Source organism: Castanea sativa, chromosome 12 (assembly GCF_040712315.1).
Source record: "Castanea sativa cultivar Marrone di Chiusa Pesio chromosome 12, ASM4071231v1".
NCBI lineage: Eukaryota > Viridiplantae > Streptophyta > Magnoliopsida > Fagales > Fagaceae > Castanea > Castanea sativa.
This window is the reverse complement of record NC_134024.1, coordinates 44,302,224-44,321,636: the sequence shown is the minus strand read 5'-3', so window position 1 is coordinate 44,321,636 and position 19,413 is coordinate 44,302,224. Positions and strand designations below refer to the sequence as shown.

The following is a 19,413-nucleotide window of genomic DNA, read 5'->3' as shown; positions in this document are numbered from 1 at the left end:
TTTTCTTTTTAAATTAGGGGATTAAATATGATTTAGGTTTGGGTAATTTGGTTGGATAATTTTTATTTTGGGTATATCAATAGAGAGAATATGTGGTATGCAATGTAAAGCCATATTCTACCATGGTTTTAAATCATCTATAAAACACGTGCATATACACTTGCCCACACCATGTTTTAATTTCGCACTATCAATGAGTGGATGACAGTGAGAGAGTTAGACATACTTTTATTTCATAGTATATGTGAACACAACACAAATTATTTAATTTTCATGATCCCATTACTCTTTTGCATTTATTTTTGATTTCATAATTGAAAAAAAAAATTACCTTGAGAAGGCTTTATATATGCAGTGAAACAACAATTATAAATTGTACACACGTAACCATTATAATTATTTAGTTCAAGGAATGAGTAATTTTTTTTTTTGAGAAATATTGTAGAATAAAAGTTGTTACAAAATGTCTCTCTTTCAGAGACTTCATGCGAGAGTGCATGAGGTTCTACCAAGTGACACTCTAATTTTGCATTTAGCCTTTTTTTTACCTCTTTCATTAAGCTTTTATTTTTTTATTTTTTTTTATTGTTACCCAAAATTTCACATTATCTTATTTTACTGTTATCTCATTAATATCTCATTAATTTTCTAAGCTTACACCACACTTTTCACTATTCTTTATGTCTTTTAGCATATCCACTATTTTAGTATTTAAACAAAAAAAGAAAAAAAAAGTAATGACTAATAGTAATAACTAACAAGATAAGACTCTAGGGAGAGATAGAGAGAAACAAAAATGTTGTGGATTGTTAAATAAAAGACACTATTTCACTATTTATTACCAAAATAAAAGACTTGAGACTAACAAAACATTTGAAAGAGAGAGAAGGAGGAATCTGAGGGGTTACCACCTCTATTTTACTGGCCTCCCACCACCATCATGACCCCAAAACCCCTACGGGCAATCTTTTTTTCTTTTTAAATTAAGGGCTTAAATATGATTTAGGTTTAGGTAATTTGGTTAGTTAGTTTTTGTTTTGGGTATATAAGTAGAGAGAATATTTGGTGCGCAATGTAAAGTCATATTCTACTATGGTTTAATTTTAAATCATCGATAAGACACATGCATATACACTTGCCCACACCATGTTTTAATGTTGCACTATTAATGAGTGGAAGACAGTCAGAGAGTTGAGTATACTTATATTTCATAGTATGAAATATGTGAACACACTACAAATGAGTTGATTTTCATGGTTCAGTTACTCTTTTGCATTTATTTTTGGTTTCATGATTTTTTAAAAAAAAAATCTTACCTTAAGAAGGCTACAAAAATGTAGTGAAGCTACTAAACCAATTTTTAATATCTCAAAATATATATGTTTCTTTACTCTAATTTAGCTTACTTTTTTATTTATAATTTATGTACAACATTATTCAAAACTGTTTTACATAAAATATCATAAAATTATCCGTGCATCGCATAGACAACTTATTAGTCATATATAGTTTCATTAAACCATCTCAAAAAATATTAAAATTCTCTCAATAGATCTTCTCTTTTTCTTAAATTTTTTACAAACCTATCCCCATTTCACCAATAAAATAAAATTGGCAAACCTATAAGCAGCAGGTTGACAAATTGAAATTGTTTAAAATTTGTAGATGTCTAACATAATAAGATTTTCTACAATTATATTCATCACTTGTGTCCTGCTATATAACATTAATTTGGTCCATATGATGCTGATGTTGTGAAAATTGGTTTTTTTTTTTTAGTTGAACTTCAAGGAGAGAATCACACACTCTTAGTAAGGCACCTTCACAAATATAAGTGACCACAAAAGTAGAATTGGGCCAAATTTAAGCAAAAATGAGGAAATGATTACAACTTTTTGTCACCCATTTTTTCACACTTCTCCTTGCTGTACAAGAGGATTTGCCATCAAACTATTGTTCTAACTTATTTTGTAATATTGTCTTGGTTGAAGTGTTCTTTAAGCTAAAAATATTAGCCATACCCCAGCATATCAATAGGCTTGGCACAATTCATAAATACAATGGTTCCGTTTTGAGTAAAAAACCCTGAAATCCAAATTAAATTCCAGTATTATGCATTCAACGTCCCTCTTTTAAATAATCATGCTTAAACTTAGTAAATTTCACACCAAAAGAAAAGATCTTTGTAACTTTGGACATCTTGTTCTGAAAACCAATGAAGTTATCTCCACAGAACATATATACGCAGTTAACTTTTTGTATATTAATTTCAGAAACCACTTGAAAGAAAGAGCTAAAGGAGATGGTAGTGATTTCATCACAAGTTCTGGACAATAAAAGTTTGTGTAATATTATATATTATCTTCTTTTTGTAATAATTTTGCAGTGCATACATTATGTTCAATTGTTCATACAAAAAAAAAAAATAGTAATGTGGAGTAGACTTAGAGTAACTCGATCCTATGTTGTAATGAAATATTTGTACACTTGCTTCAAATAGTTTGGGGTTTTAACGACCGTCAATTTTAGTAAGTGTTATTTCATTTATAGAATTAGATGCTGCACTAGTTGATCTGTCTGTACTATTGTAAGTACCCTTCAAAATAAATGCAGGTCGTTTTGGAGAAGGAAGAGGAGTGTCATTACCCAACATGAAAACAACAGTTGACATGGTTGGCCGGTCTGTTGCATGTTCTTGCACACACAAAAGTCCAATTTGAATGCATCTTGAAACTTCATTAGCAGGGTATGTCTCATTTAGTAACGGGTCGACTATTTTCATGGAATTGTCTTCTCTCCATAGGTCCCAAACCTGAGACAATATATTAATCATATTAGGCTCAACAATATAGGCATAATTTTGTAGTAATTGTTTGCACATGTACTTACATGTCCAATCAAATTTGAGGAAGGGCCATCATGGTGGTAAGTACCATTCCTTTTCCCTGTAATGATCTCCAGTAGCAATACCCCAAAGCTATATACATCAGACTTTATTGAAAAAAGTCCTTGCATTGCATACTCAGGTGACATATAACCACTGTCATAGCACAATGAAAAGGAAGTTATTGAACCTCAACATAAAATGATCAAAGATAGCCCTTTGGGCACTAAAATACACGTAAAATTTGAAGTGTCACAAAATGAAAGCAAATTACAAAGATATCCTTAGTATTATTTTCTTACATAGGCCTGTACTTTGTACTCCTTAGAAGTAAAGATGGTAGTCAAGTAATCAGTTAAAAAAGTATATCTTTGTTTTCTAGCATACTTACTATGTTCCAACGATGCAATTTGTATTAGCTTCAATTTGGTCCCCTCCAACAATTCTAGCCATACCAAAATCTGAAATTTTTGGAGTCAATGCATTATCAAGTAGAACATTGCTGGCCTTTAAATCTCTATGGATAATTCTTAATCTTGAGTCATGATGAAGATATAAGATCCCTCGACCAATTCCGCAAATAATCTCAAATCGCTTTTCCCAATCTAAACATGACCTTTTTGCTTCATCTAAATGAAGAAATAAGAACTTGGATTAGATTATATTGCATTCGTGCTTTCTTACTTACGTATAAATCCTGCTATTTGGAACTGATATGTTTGTAATGGGAGGATTGTTTTTTAGTGATGATGAGTGAGGTTAATGTGAAAAAGAAGACATACCAAAAATGAAAGAGTCTAAGCTTTTATTTGGCAAGTACTCATAGATCAACATCTTCTCTTCTTTGTGAATGCAACAGCCTAAAATTCTCACAAGGTTTCTATGTTGGAGTTTAGCAATTAGTGCAACTTCTGTTTTGAATTGTTCTATTCCTTGTCCAGAGCATTTTGATAGTCTTTTTATTGCTATTTCCATTCCATTTTGTAGCAAACCCTGCAATTAAAGTCCAAATATCATTGTCATAGTGCACAATTGTTGAAAGAAACTCAACTTGGTGAATTATTTGGGGAAGCCCAATTGCACACAACAAAATTGTACTCAATGAGTACCCATAAACATTCATGATGGAATTTATGACACATAAACACACTTGAAATGAGATTATGCAAATTCTGGGACTCGTTCAATAAGACTACCTTATAAACTGGGCCAAAACCACCTTGGCCAAGCTTGTTAGCAATAGAGAAGTTATCTGTAGCAGCAATTATGGTTCTTAGATTAAATAATGGCAAATTTGAATTTCTTCTAGTTCCATCGAGGCCCCTTCTACTTGGAGAGTCTTCGAAGTATGGTAAAGTGGAGTCAGCACTATCTAAATATGTGCTATGCCTCGTCTCTGTCATTAAACAAGTAATTAATAATGCTAGTAACCATTTTTGTCCAATTAGGAATTCTCACACAAAAGCCTAATTTAATAAAACTAAGAAACACACTAAAATAAAAGAATGAAACAGAGGAAAATAAGAGGAAAAATTGAAGTTTACAATTTTCTATTTATCATTGACAGGAAATCCCATTTGGTTAAAATGCACTTTTCTAAGAGGTAAGTGCTTATGGGTGATGAAAGTTCTTCAGGCTTGCTGGTGGGGCTGGAGGAAATCTTAAAATGTCTGGGAATTGGTTGGGTCATTCATCAAGCTTTTAGTTGAAAGGGTGAAAAAATTATCCATGTGGCATGATAATTGACACCCTGAAGGTGTTTTGATCCCCAATTTTGTCCAAAAGGGGGTGTATGATACTGCAATTTCTGAGTTTGCAAAAGTATCCAGTATTCTAAAAGAAATGCAGTAGCCTTGGAAACCTATCAGATCAAAAGATACTACCCTACAAGCTTATTTTCATCAATTAAAATTAGCTAAGACAACTCAATGTACCGGATTTCATCTAAATATGGCAAAGTCACATGAATTTCAACCTAGAGTGAAATAAGAAACAAGATGGATACAGCTGAATGGAAGAAAGTGGTATGGTCTAAAGCAGTTGCTTCTAAGCATTCCTTAATGCTTTGTCTTTGTCTGGCAGTGAAGGACAAATTGCAATTCAGAGTAGAATTAAATAAGAAACATGTATGTCTCAATGAATGGTAGAAATTGGTATGGTCTAAAGCAGCTTTTCCCAACAAGTCCTTCATATCTTGGCTAGTAGTGAAGGACAGGTTTCCCTCCCAAGAAAGGCTTGTAAAATGGGGTACAATGGTGCTCATGTATGTTTTCTGTAGAAGTCAAAGGGATTTTTGATCATGTCATCTTTGAGATCAAGTATTCTTTCTTTTGGATTTGACATTTGGGCATGGTAGACATAAGAATATGCAAATGGAATGAGCTAATGCATTTATTTGTAGGTTGAAAGGCAAGAAGTTTAAGAATAGCATTCGAAAAATTTTCCTTGGCTACTTCAGTATATCATCTTTGGATCCAAAGAGATGACTAAGAGCATAATACCAAAATATATCCAGTTCTTTTTCATTTTTTCTTTTATCAACTTCTACGCTTGAAAAATATATCAAGTTCCATTCCATTTTATTCAATTTTATTTCATGATTTACGTATTCTGCCTATTCTTTTGTAAACTCTGAAACATAGTGTTGGAGTAATCTTGGGAGCATTTGTTCATTGGCCTTAGAAGTATAAAAATAGGTTTTAAAAAATTGCTCTAAACTTCCTTACCTTTCTTCTTCTTCATTACAAAACAATACACAATTGAGACTAGAAGAAGAAACATTACAGCAATAGAAACTCCCAGAATTGCCAGCATCCTCTTTTTCTGAGTAAGACCATTTTTCTTAGCATATCGAGCTGAGTAAAAAAAAAATTATTCAAATGACATCATAAATTTCAGAAGTTGATTGAACATAAATATTTATTGACATAGTTTTACAGGAAAGTTAGAATAGGGATGAAACAATGGGTTTAAGGAAAATATGTGATTTTATTATTTTTTTTAAAATGGAGAAAATGCGTTTCTCATTTTGAGGTCCAACATATCAACAGAACAAAACAAAAAGACAAACATGTTCTCACAACAATGTCATGTCCATATGTGATTCTCTTTTTTGAGGCCAAAAACGTGTTAAAAGAAGAAACGAAAAACAAATATTGCAAACCTATTTTTGTAACAACAATGTCAAATGCCAAGAGAGTATTTCTTATTAATCTAAGTAGAATCATAGTTCAAATTCTCTCTCTCCTATTATTGTAACTACATAAAAATAAAATAAAACATGTATTACATAGTAGGACCTACTACGAGTGATGAATATAATTGTAGAAATCTTGTGTTGTTAGGGTATACAACTCTTAAATAATTTCAACTTCTCCACACATCATTTGAGTTTTGAATACTATGAAATAGATACGGTAGCATTGTGAAAATTTTGATACTTTTAGATAATTTAACAAAACCATATATAATTTCTTTTCCATACGGAATGTAATACTCATTTAGATTTGTAATATGAAATAGATCTATTTTAAATAGAGAAAATAATTTTTCAATAGTATAACCTAAATCAACTTTAAGGTTAGTACCATAGGGCAAATTAGATGTTGAACTAGTATTCTACATCAATTTCAGACTAATATAATACAATAAACATGACCTTTGACTAACACTGTATTTGTTTTGAAGTAAAATAAATAAAATTTTTAGGTATTTAGTATGACAAATAAATATTTTCAAGCAAACAAACAAAATTAGTAGCTGAGTCATCAGAATTGCTGGTGTAGGAGGTCTAGTGACTAGATTGTCATAATTGTAGCTTGAACAATGTCTTCTACAATCGGACAGAGGGCAACTGTTGCCAGAGCAATGTCTCCGGCCACCAGAATGGTGGCTTCGGTTATCAAACCTCTAGCAAATAGCTTCAGTGACCGGATTGCCAGCATCGGTTGCCAGAGTGATGGCTCTAGCTACTAGAATGTTGGCTTTGATCATCGGAGTGGTGGCTCTAACCACCGGACTACTGACGTCATCTGCCTAGCTCATCGAACCGGTGACCCAGCCACCAAATGTAGTGAGAAAATTCATTGTGTATATTCATAAAATGTTTTACCAAATTTTTAAAGAAAAAAGATTTAAGAGTACCTAATACAACCGCATCCACACGTGTGTATAAATCTTGTCCTCCATCAGGAAATGTTCTTGTGTCCGCCAAGTCCCCATGCCATGTCAAGCAACCAATCCCTCCCTTACTCTCATTTGCACTTGCGTAAGCCATACAAGAACAATTCCTCAAACACTTTTGCTCACACTCTTTCATACTTAAACTCATGTCCGCATGTGCTATTGAAGTATCCGGCACCTTCATATGTGCCAACTTCACGAAACCTTCTCCGTTGTTGCACATGGACACTCCTTGCTTTTCCCTCATGCAATCACGAGATGACTTGGGTTCAAATCCAGGAAAGCACTTGCACTCAAAAATGACCATATTGTGTAGGTCACAATAACTATTTAGACCGCAATTCAAATACTTATCGCACGAATCTCGTGGGCCGGACCAATATTCGACCCATGTAGTCTCCTGCCATAAGGACCGTTGCACAATTCCTGATTCATCCACCACCATTTTAGCAATAACTTTGGTGGGTAAATTTGGTTTTATACTATACATTGCTGTGGCTTCATCTTGATTATTCACAAAGTTAACTTTGAAGTAATTTGATGCGGTTTTGGGTACACCGCTCCATGTTAGGCCAGTCCAAGATCCCAAACGAAATAATAGAGTCTGACCCATGTATAAGTTCAATTGAGGGTACCCAGTTGGAACGAATCGAAATGAGTAGTCGCCAATTCCCGGGTCATCTTTGGACTTCCAAGATGTTAGGATCCGGTACAACCCAGTCCGCCGGTCTAGCCCAAGTTTCATATGCGGAAGTAGAGTATTGGTGGGATAATCAAAACTTTGCCATGTAACACGTTGGCTGTCGTGTTGAACCAAAACAAGATTTCCTATATCTAAGAGCTTAGCCATAGAATTATTTGTGGACGAGACAGAAAAAGAAACATTGGTGGACCAAATAGGAGTGGTTTGGCTTTGGGTGTGGAGTACAAGGTTTCCCTTACCGTTGATGGAGAGGACTCCAGAGGTATCATTGAGAGGAGCGTCTCTATTTGCAACCCACACAACGGTTCTTTCGGCGATTTGGTTAAACCAAATTCCAATGTAGCGGTGGCTGGAACTGCCGGGGTTGAAAAACCCAAGTGCAAAGGTTTCGTGGTTTGAGAGTAGAAGTTGACCATCACCATCCTTGAGGGGTTGGTCTGGTGTTATGGTGTCAAGGGAAGTGCAGATTGGGCAAACAAGAAGAAGGGAGAGAAGAAGCAATGATGTATTCCCTTTAGCAGGATTCATCATTTTTTCTAATGAAGAGTACAGTAATAAGACTTGTGGCTGAGTGGTTAGTATAGACAATAGAGAGATTGATAGCTGTATAAAAAAAATCAGTTGTTATTTTTTTTTTTAAAAATAAAGTCAAATGAGTTATTCAATGTGTGCAAGCTGTTGTCCACTTGTCAACACACTCAATCACGTCTACCTTCTTCTTCTTTTTTTTTTTTTTTTTGGACTGAAGTGATAGAAATCACCTTTACCTTGAAAACCCGTTCACATTAGTGAAAGATGAGTCATGCCATGTGATATAAAAAATGTACAATTTTGTTCTACAACTCGCTGCGTAGTGAGTTGCGAGTAGTAAAAATGTGTCCTTACATATCTCACAATTATATATTCACCAATCATAACTCGTTACGTGGTGAATTATGACACAAAAATTGTGGCTAACTTGACTGGCGAGTATAGAGCTTGATAGCCATTTATATTAAAAGTCTTGGATGTAGCTTTCTATTTATTTCTTTATTTTTAACTTACGCATCCTATGATAATTACTTTTAATCGTTGTACTTAAAATACTGACTGATTTTTAGTTTGGGAAGATTTGAAATCCAAATTTGAAAAAATTAAAAAACCATTGTACCGACATGGATTTTAAGAAAGTCTGACAAGGCAGTTGGGGAGATGAAACTATGAAAGCAATGAGGCCCATGACAAAGACACAACGTGCAACTTAATTAACGTCTGACTCAAATAGCTTAAATCAGTCATTCTTCTTTAAAAAAAAAAATTAAACCAGTTATTCAAGTTATGAAAGAAGGCAAATGCTAGCTATCGTCAACTTGTCAAGGACCTACTACATTGTACTCAATCACACCCGTTCACCTTAGTGAAAGATACTTAACGAAAACTCCGGTCTTTGTAGGCTATTTAAGTCTTACGTAAACAACTTCGATCCTAGAACCTTAGATGTACAGTGACAGAGTGACTGGTCAAGAAATTTTATCGTGTGGTTTTTTTAATAGTGATTGTTTATCGCTAATAGTTGAACAGTCAGCCACTTTTTTTTTTGGAATGAGTCAACCACTTAAGATTCAAGTAATAACTAATGATAATAAATAAATAATATAATATATCCTTTGTAGTGTTTTATGAAAGTACCTTTAAAAAAAATATCCAATTTATCATATCAGACAAAAATACAGTGAACTATAATTAATACGTATATCAAACACAGAGGGATTCAGATCCTCTAGAGTTCCTAGGGTACTCTACTAAGTAGAGTTCATTAAATCCTAACCACTCTTTAATGATTTAATGGTCTAGATTTCGCCATGTCAGCATTTCATTAACAATCATCTTAATTGTTTTGTTTACAACATTATTTTATTATTTCAAGAATATTATTAATGAAATGCTGACATGACAGAATCTAAACCATTAAATCATTAAAGAGTGGTTATGATTTAATGAACTCTACTGGTAGAGTACCCTAAGAACTTTAGAGGATCTGAATCCAACACAGAGTGACTGGTCAAGAAAATTTATTGTGTGGTTTTTTTAATAGTGATTGTTTATCGCTAATAGTTGAACAGTCAGCCACCTCTTTTTTGGAATGAGTCAACCACTTAAGATTCAAGTAATAACCAATGATTCTTCTCAAAAAAAAGAAGTAATAACCAATGATAATAAATAAATAATATAATATATGTTTTATTAAAGTACCTTTAAAAAGAATATCCAATTTATCATATCAGACAAAAATATACGTATCTCAAACAGTTTTCATATTATACTTGTTCACAAATTTTCAACTTATGTGTAAATATTTCAAACTTCATTACTTTTATTGATAATATTGAATCTATTGATAATATTTGTTAAGGTGTATCGTTATGTATGTAACACTTTTTACAAATAAATAAGGAAAATATATAAATTACTTTACTTCTCTAATTTAAGTAAAAATTTTCTTAAATTTTATAATTTTTTGGGCGGTTAAAAAGAGCTTTGCACCCACATGGATTTTAATAAAGCCAGGGAGTTGGAGATGAAACTATTAAAGCCATGACAAAGACACAACGTGCAACTTAATTAACACGTCTGACTCAAATAGCTTAAATCAGTCATTCTTCTTTTAAAAATAAAAATAAAAATAAAAATAAAAATAAATTAAACCAGTTATTCAAGTTATGAAAGAAGGCAAATGCTAGCTATCGTCAACTTGTCAAGGACCTACTACATTGAACTCAATCACACCCGTTCACCTTAGTGAAAGAAACTTAACGAAAACTCCGGTCTTTGTAGGCTATTTAAGTCTTAGGTAAACAACTTCGATCCTAGAACCTTAGATGTACAGTGACAGAGTGACTGGTCAAGAAAATTTATTGTGTGGTTTTTTTAATAGTGATTGTTTATCGCTAATAGTTGAACAGTCAGCCACTTCTTTTTTGGAATGAGTCAACCACTTAAGATTTAAGTAATAACTAGTGATTCTTCTAAAAAAAAAAAAAGTAATAACCAATGATAATAAATAAATAATATAATATATCCTTTGTAGTGGTTTATTAAAGTCCCTTTAAAAAGAATATCCAATTTATCATATCAGACAAAAATATACGTATATCAAACAGTTTTCATATTATACTTGTTCACAAATATTTCAACTTATGTGCAAATATTTCAAACTTCATTACTTTTATTGATAATATTGAATCTATTGATAGTATTTGTTAAGGTAGGTCGTTATGTACGTAACACTTTTTACAAATAAATAAGGAAAATATATAAATTACTTTACTTCTCTAATTTAAGTAAAAATTTTCTTAAATTTTATAATTTTTTGGGCGGTTAAAAAGAGCTTTTAACCCACATGGATTTTAATAAAGCCTGACAAGGGAGTTGGAGATGAAACTATTAAAGCCATGACAAAGACACAACGTGCAACTTAATTAACACGTCTGACTCAAATAGCTTAAATCAGTCATTCTTCTTTTAAAAATAAAAATAAATTAAATCAGTTATTCGACGTATGAAAGAAGGCAAATGCAAGTTATCATCAACTTGTCAATTTTTTCTACCAAAAAAAAAATCAACTTGTCAAGGACCTTCACCTACTCAATCACGTGTGCCTTAAATTGGTGAAAGATACATGTCATTGAGTAGTTAGTTGTAGGTCCTTGACAAGTTGACGAAAACTCCCGTCTTATGGAGAAAATGAATAAATACCATCATTTTGCAAAATTTGCAACAAACTAGCACTATTTTAAAAATATTTAATAATGTACCACTTAGTACTTAGATATAAAGAACTTAAGCTTTACCACATTTGGATATGTAAGTTCTTGACTTGCAGTGTTTCTAAAAGAAATGTGAAATATTTTTTTTATGTATATTTAAATGTTTGGTTGATGATGTGAAAGTCGCTTTGACAACTTTTTTTCTTGGCCAGTTGTAGCACCCCATGTTTAGATATTGTTCACTGTTTTCTCATAAAACACCTCCAGAAATTGTGTTCTCTAAATTTAAAAGTCAAATCTGTATGCTTTTTTATGTTTAAATTTTACAATAATTAAATCTGTTTTTTTTGCATTGATAAAATCTGTTTTTCTACATTAATAAAATTTTCTCTCTGCACATCATGTTTACTATATATTCAAATCTGCTTACTGCATTAATAAAATCTGTTTTCTGCATTAATTAAAACTGTTCATTGTTTTCTCATAAAAATTGTTCACTATTTTCTGCATAAACAATTTCTAGGATTTTGCATAAAATTATTTTATGTTCAGCATAATTTAAAAAATTGTTCACTCTCTTTTCTGCATAAATTATTCTTTGTTCACTATTTAAAAAATTGTTCATTGTTTTATCATAAAACACCTTGTGAAATTGTGTTTTCTAAATTTAAAAGCCAAATCTGAATTCTTTTTCATATTTAAATTTCACAATAATTGAATCTATTTTTCTGCATTGATAAAATCTATTTCTACATTAATAAAATTTGCTCTCTGCACATCATGTTTACTGTATATTCAAAACTGCTTACTGCATTCATAAAATTTGTTTTTTACATTAATTAAAACTATTCACTGTTTTCTCATAAAAATTGTTCACAGTTTTCTACATAAATTGTTTTTAGCATTGGCGTGGTTATTGCACTTAAATGGTTTTGTGTGTTTTTTTTAAAAGATGTAACCATATGAATAATGGACAAACTCCATGAAAGCAAAATGAATGATTCGTATAAATCACCTAATGGTAAATGCCTCGAATAAATCCAAAGAGTAACTAATAATCCTACTATACAGGTAAAAGTAGTTATTATGCATTTTTTGGATGAATCATATAGTCCTAAGGTTGTATGTAAACATGTTTGTTGTATGTAAACATGTAGTGAAAAGTGAATAATTTATACAGAAAAAACACAGTGAAATTTTTTTAAATAATGCTGAACAGAAAATAATTTTATACAAAATGCTAAAAATAGTTAATGTAAAAAAAAGTAAACAATTTTATGAGAAAACAGTGAACAGTTTTAATTAATGCAGGAAATAGATTTTATGAATGCAGTAAACAGATTTGTATATACAATAAACATGATGTGCAAAGAGCAAATTTTATTAATGTAGAAACATATTTTATTGATGCAGAAAAACAGATTCGATTATTGTGAAATTTAAACATGAAAAAGCATACAAATTTGACTTTTAAATTTAGAGAACACAATTTCAGGAGGTGTTTTATGAGAAAACAGTGAACAATATCTAAACATGAGGTGTTACAACTCGCCAAGAAAAAAAGTTACCAAAGCGACTTTCACATTGAAGGGGATAAAAATAGGAGAGGTATCCCCATAAAACTTGAATGGATGGAGATGATGAAGACGGATCGACATCGTAGGTGATACGACTATGACGGTTAGATTTTGTTGAGTATCCGTCATGTATGAATTAATTGCAGATTCCGGGTTGCACGTCGTTTGATATGTTCTAAATGGGTTTTTGCTTTATCTCCACGTAAACGTGCACACTTGGACTTCTTGCGACACACGTCTGAGAAGACTCCTATATGGAAATAAGCTTGAGAAGGAAGTTGTATCCTAAAAGAAAGGTAATTCCACTCAATATAAATACCTCAGAAACCCTAAATATGAAGGTACGCACAATATTCTTAACTCTGGCACTCTAGGGTTAAAGAAACAAGATTCTAACTTGACCTTCGGAGGGTTTTTGGCTGGCACCACACCGGTGCTCTCTCCTAGGTCCTTTATTTTCTTTTTGCAGGTGTTGCTTTTGTTTGAGGAGCTTGCAACTCACTGGTGATATTTTCGGCATCATCACACATCATCAGCCAAACATTTAGATATACATGAAAAAATGTTTCACATTCCTCTTAGAAACACCACAAGTCAAGAACTTACATATCCATATGTGGTAAAACTTAAGTTCTTCTTTATATCCGAGTGGTCTACTCTTTCTGCAATACCTATCAATCATTTGACTATACGGTAATTCGGAACAGGATTGATATAGTAGCAATATATAGCTTAAACTTCTTTCGGTGTGCCCATGGCTAAAAATGGAGTGAAATTTTTCTTACATGTTGTTCCAATTTCTCATTGTAACCCCCAATATTTTAACCAATTTGACCATAACGCTTTCGAGAAGTAAGAAATTGATGAGTGTGTTAAAAATGAATGAACAAGGGGTATGAGTGGCCTAAAAATTCATATTTTGAAATTAAAATCTCTATATTTTACAATACTTCTATTTAAATAAATAAAACATTAAAAAACTACTTATTTTTAGGTTTATGTTTATTTGTCGATTATCCAAAAAAAAAAGTTATAAGGAAATCGAGCTTAGCAAACTCGAGTTCCATATTAAAAGGAACTCGAGCTTAGTCAGCTCGAGTACGGTAGAAAAAAAATAAACAGCATTTTATTTACAAAGAACTCGAGCCTGGTAGGCTCGAGTATTGTGTTGCATGGAACTTAAGTTTACTAAGCTCGAATATCACATTATTTTTTTTAATTGCACAAATTCCAGGTCAGCAGTGCAACGTTGGCGACTCCCTAGGAACTCGAGTTCACTGAACTCGAGTACTATTTAGAACTTGATTTTGTGAAACTCGAGTACTAAAAAAGTAGTATATTGCTAAATATTTCCGAAACAGTGCTAGTTTGCTACAAATTTTGCAAAATGGTAGTATTTGGCCATTTTCACCGGTCTTCTTGGGCAACTTTAAGTCTTTAGTAACAACTTTTGACCCTAGAACTCAGATGTACAATGACAAAGTGGCTGGTGAAGAAAAACTATTAGGTGGTTCTTTTAATAGTGAGCTAATAGTCGAACAGTCAATCACTTAAGATTTAATTAATAATCCAATGATAATAAATAAATAATTATATAACGTTTGCTGTGTTTTATATCACCTCCTCTCCCATTTTCTATCTATCTCAATAATAAATTTTTAAAAAATTGTGGTCTACTTCATTGGTTATTGAAAAAGTTGTGATGGTAAAATAATTGTTATTGGGTTTGTCTAGAAGTGACTGTTTACAGCCAAATAGTCAACAACTAAGGTTAAAGTGATAATCCAATGATGATAAATAAATAATAATATATCTCTTGTAGTGTTTTATTAAAGTACCTTTAAAAAAAATATCCAATTTATCATATCAGACAAAAATACTGTGAACTATAATTAAACGTATATAATGTATATCAAACATTTTTCATATTATACTTGTTCACAAATATTTCAACTTATGTGCAAATATTTCAAACTTCATTACTTTTATTGATAGTATTGAATCTATTGATGGTATTTATTAAGGAGTGTCGTTATGTATGTAACACTTTTTACCAACAGATAAGGAAAAGATATAAATTACTCTAATTTAAGTAAAAATTTAAAAATGTTCCTAAATTTTATAATTTTTTGGGCGGTTTAAATCCATACATGATATGATTTTTATACATTAGAAAAAAATGAAATGACCCGATCAAGGTTTTTTTTTTTTTTTTTCCCTAGTGTATGGTTTCATGAGATAGAGAGAGAGCATGCTGAGAGTTAGATATTCCCACAACAGAGTTTAAGGGTTTAAGAACTTGTAGCTCACTATTTGAAATTTTAAACTGATCACACCCATCCTCCATTAGCAAGTATAAAGCATCAGCAAGTACATTTTGATGCCAATCTACTAACAGCTTGGTTATATGAAAGATTGTCTGTGTTTGTGTTCAGGAAAAGCAAGCAAAGATAGTGTAATTGGAAGATGACTCGGCTGAATCGAGAGGACCAAGGTCCATAGGCGCATAATTGGACACAACACCAATTAATAAAAGCTAAAGATTCTCCCAGATAATATAATTCACCAGAAAACATGATCAAAATATATGTAATAGCAAAAGTTTCAATACCAGTTATGCACACACAAATATTCATAAACTTCCCATTTCACCAGAGCATTGATTGCTAAAGTATAAACAAAACCCCTGGCCCTAGGATAAATCAAGCATCTATACAATCCAAAAAGAAAGAAAAAAAAAATTGTATGTGATTTTATATTTTCGTTCACAAGGCAAGGTAGTGTTGTTAAACAAGCAATAAGGCTATCTGCAAATTGTTTCTCGCGAAAAAGTAGTATCTCATATTCCAATATGTAATGGGTTTAGAGGGCGTTTGGATCCGCCGTTTGTGCGTCTACGTTTTTGCTTTTTTTTTTTTTTTACCCAGCAGCTTATTTTGACTTTTCAGCCATGAACAGTGCACAAATGCACTGTTTATGGGTCCCACAAATTTCACTTTTTAACAACTTTTTCATTAAAAATAGGTCCCACAAAACTATTCATATATTTAAAAATTATTTTGCTACAGTGTTTTCAGTTTTCAGTTTTCAGTTTTAGCAAAATAAATTCTATCCAAACGGATTTACTAAATCCATTTGGATAGAACTTATTTTGCAAAAAACCTATTTACTTTTTATTCCTTTGCAAATTGGTGAATATTGGATGTCTTATGCAAGAAAGGTGGATTGATTCTAATGATCATCAAGTTCCTCTTCCCAATATTCATTAACAATCTTACCACAGCCAGTCACCAAGTCAAAAGCTCCGTATAAAGCCAAAAAAATTATCTATTGGCTCTCAAGACCCAAATGATGGGCCTTCAAATCACTGCTGTGCTAGAATGAGCTTTCCTTTGAGCTTCTCCCAAGTCTCTCAGAAACCTGCTTTTTTTTGGCCAAAGTGATTATTGGATCAAAGGAAATCATGTAAAGCAAGTATAGTTTCCACTTAACTACATTCCATCAAAAAACTAGCCTCAAATTATCACTATATAACAAAACGTATCCTATAAATATGACAAAAGTATAAAATAAATACAATTTATGGATATTTGTATTAGTTGAGATTTAAGTTCACTTCAGTAAAGTGTGACTGAAGTTATAGAAGTCTGGCTTATAACAACCTTCCGTTCCCCAGGCTTGGGTCGAGATTGGATCAAAAATGGAACTTCAAAAAAATTTTGATTTGTAGATTTTAAGAAGCCACAAATCATGGCATGCTTGCAACCTACATGGGATGAATAATGCCAAACCAACATCCACAAGCCCAACATAGTTTCACCAAGTGTCAAATTAACATGATGCAATCCAACCCACAACTACATTCTCAAATTTGCAGCTGATGCAAGAAAGATGAAGGCCATAGAAGTTAGCATTTAGAGCTAGTGAGTGCCAAGCATGAACCACAGCTAGCACAGCAATAGTGTGCTTCTAAAATCACAATGATGATTCAAAAGCATACATACCCCTTAGAATTCAGAACCACCAAGTATAAAACGAATTCCAGAATTGCTGGCATTTTGTAAAGCAACAGAACGTGACTCTTCATATGTCGTCCCTCCAACAATGAATATGACTACTTCCTGTGGCCTGCTCAAACATGAAGTGTTTGTCATTCAAGCTATATTATCCAAAGCCATTTAAAAATCTTTATTTAAAGGCTATAACTTTCACTTCAAAGGCTATGGCTATCTCAAATATAAATTAATATTCAATCCTACAATAGTCTGTCCATGCTTGAAAAGCCTTTACTGTAGGATGTAACTGCAAAATGAAGGGGAAAGATAGGAGACTCGAGTAAAATGGTAGAGAAACTTGAGAGGATAGGTGATCAGGGGCATATATATCTGATTTTGACGTTGACATCTACTTCTAGCTTACCATTACTTTTGTTTCTGGAATTTATAGACATTTTTAATTTTATATCTTAGTCCTTTTACCCCCTTTTTTAGTATTTTCTTACGAGGGGAGGAGATTCCCCTCTTTTGTACATGTTAACTTTAGAGTAAAGATCCCATGTACTACAAAAGAAGAAGAAGAGGAAGGTCGAAGGTGTTCCAGCAGAACACGTTGCCTGTTGAAAGCTTTCTCCATCTCAGACTTTCTCACTCTCTAGACTAGAATGGTAGAGTCACCAAGACAAGAAACGGAAGAGGGCGGTGCTTTTTTTTTTTTTTTTTAGCTCAAAGGGCGGTGCTCTTTTGTAGTGATGTATGGCGGTTGGAGGATCAATCAAGCAAATAAAATTTACTGTATTTGTTAATATCCAAAACTTAGGATAGACTTCAAAAGGTTTTAATATTATTTTTTTTATAATAAAAAAATTGTGCCAACAAAAAAAAAAATTGTAAAAGAAACTAGTCAAGTTTTTTTTCCAATAATTAAAAAAAATCATTTTATAAATTAATATACTTAGGACATCTGTTATTTTGTTCAGAATAATATATATTTGATAAATAAAATTTTGTTTCTACTAAATTAATTTTTTAGGGGTTAAACATTATTATTATTATAAATTTAGTAGTAACCCTTTGATTCTCAAAAAAAAAAAAAAAGTCCCTTTCGATAAAAAAAAATAGTGGTAGTTATTTATCAAAAAAAATCCGTTTGATGATATTTGACATTTCTTTTTCTTTTTTTTAATGGAAAACAAGTAGTATTTAATTGTAGAAAGTGACAAATGAAATAAAAAGAAAAAGAATAAAAAAACATCTTACAATACAAACAGCGTCAACTTTGCTTTACATGCATACGATTTGGATATCCAATCAAAATGCTTATCTAAACCTCCCTTGCAGTCACTTTTCTTGCGCGTGCTTGCTACACTGTCCAATTCGCGATCCTCCGAATAGTATTTATTTGAGACTATTTATTGGCCAAAATGGCCCAATACTACAATTTTCAGAAATTTTTAGCAAAAAAACACTGTTTCGGAACTAAATAGAGAAATACCACTTTTATGATGCGGTTTGAAAGGCTCGAAACTCGAGGACATTTAAGACACTTGAGTTAAGAAGTTTTAGCAGGTAAACATTTGCTGGCGACCGTTGGAAATTTGGCGAATAAAAAAAATAATGTGATATTTTCGGCTTGGTATACTCGAAATTTTACCATGACACAATACTCGAGTATAACATGCTCGAGTACCTTTTATAAATAAAATGTTGTTTATTTTATTTCTACAGTACTCGAGCTCACCAAGCTCAAGTACCTTGTAACTTTTTTTTTTTTTTTTTTTGGGATTATCGACAAATAAACATAAACATAAAATGTTGTTTATTTTATTTCTACAGTACTCGAGCTCACCAAGCTCTTGTAACTTTTTTTTTTTTGGATTATCGACAAATAAACATAAACATAAAATCTTGTTTATTTTATTTCTACAGTACTCGAGCTCACCAAGCTCGAGTACCTTGTAACTTTATTTTATTTTGTTTTGGGATTATCGACAAATAAACATAAACATAAATCTTGTTTATTTTATTTCTAGTATTTTCCAGCTCACTAAGCTCGAGTACCTTGTAACTTTTCTTTTCTTTTTCTTTTTTTGGGGTAATAAATCGACAAATAAACATAAACATAAAAATAAGTAGCTTTTTTATGTATTTATTTATTTAAATAGAAGAATTGTAAAATACAGAGATTTTAATTTCAAAATATGAATTTAATTTCTACATTAAGTAAAACTGTTACATTGTTTTTTCTCATAAAAATTGTTCACTTTTTTTTTTGCGTAAATTATTTTTTGTTCACCGTTTAAAAAATTGTTCGGCTGTTTTTTCA

The 19,413-nt window shown here is 31.9% G+C and overlaps 1 protein-coding gene across 3 annotated transcripts; it reads right to left on the bottom strand.

Moving 5' to 3' along the window:
• Window positions 1-2,327: 2,327 nt before the first annotated feature.
• On the bottom strand, window positions 2,328-8,362 carry LOC142619257 (G-type lectin S-receptor-like serine/threonine-protein kinase At1g11410). Of its 3 annotated transcripts, none has more exons than XM_075792323.1 (7): window positions 7,028-8,362; window positions 5,611-5,739; window positions 4,081-4,280; window positions 3,667-3,877; window positions 3,276-3,345; window positions 2,890-3,040; window positions 2,328-2,812 (listed from the first exon to the last, which is right to left on the bottom strand). In XM_075792323.1, exons 1-7 carry the CDS (start codon window positions 8,298-8,300, stop codon window positions 2,510-2,512), a joined length of 2,337 nt encoding a protein of 778 aa, XP_075648438.1. In that variant the 5' UTR covers window positions 8,301-8,362; the 3' UTR covers window positions 2,328-2,509. The 3 variants fall into 3 exon arrangements, with proteins under 3 accessions (XP_075648438.1, XP_075648436.1, XP_075648437.1); XM_075792321.1 differs by having other exon boundaries at window positions 3,276-3,513; window positions 7,028-8,361; XM_075792322.1 differs by lacking the exon at window positions 5,611-5,739 and having other exon boundaries at window positions 3,276-3,513; window positions 7,028-8,361.
• Between the last annotated feature and the right edge of the window lie 11,051 nt (window positions 8,363-19,413).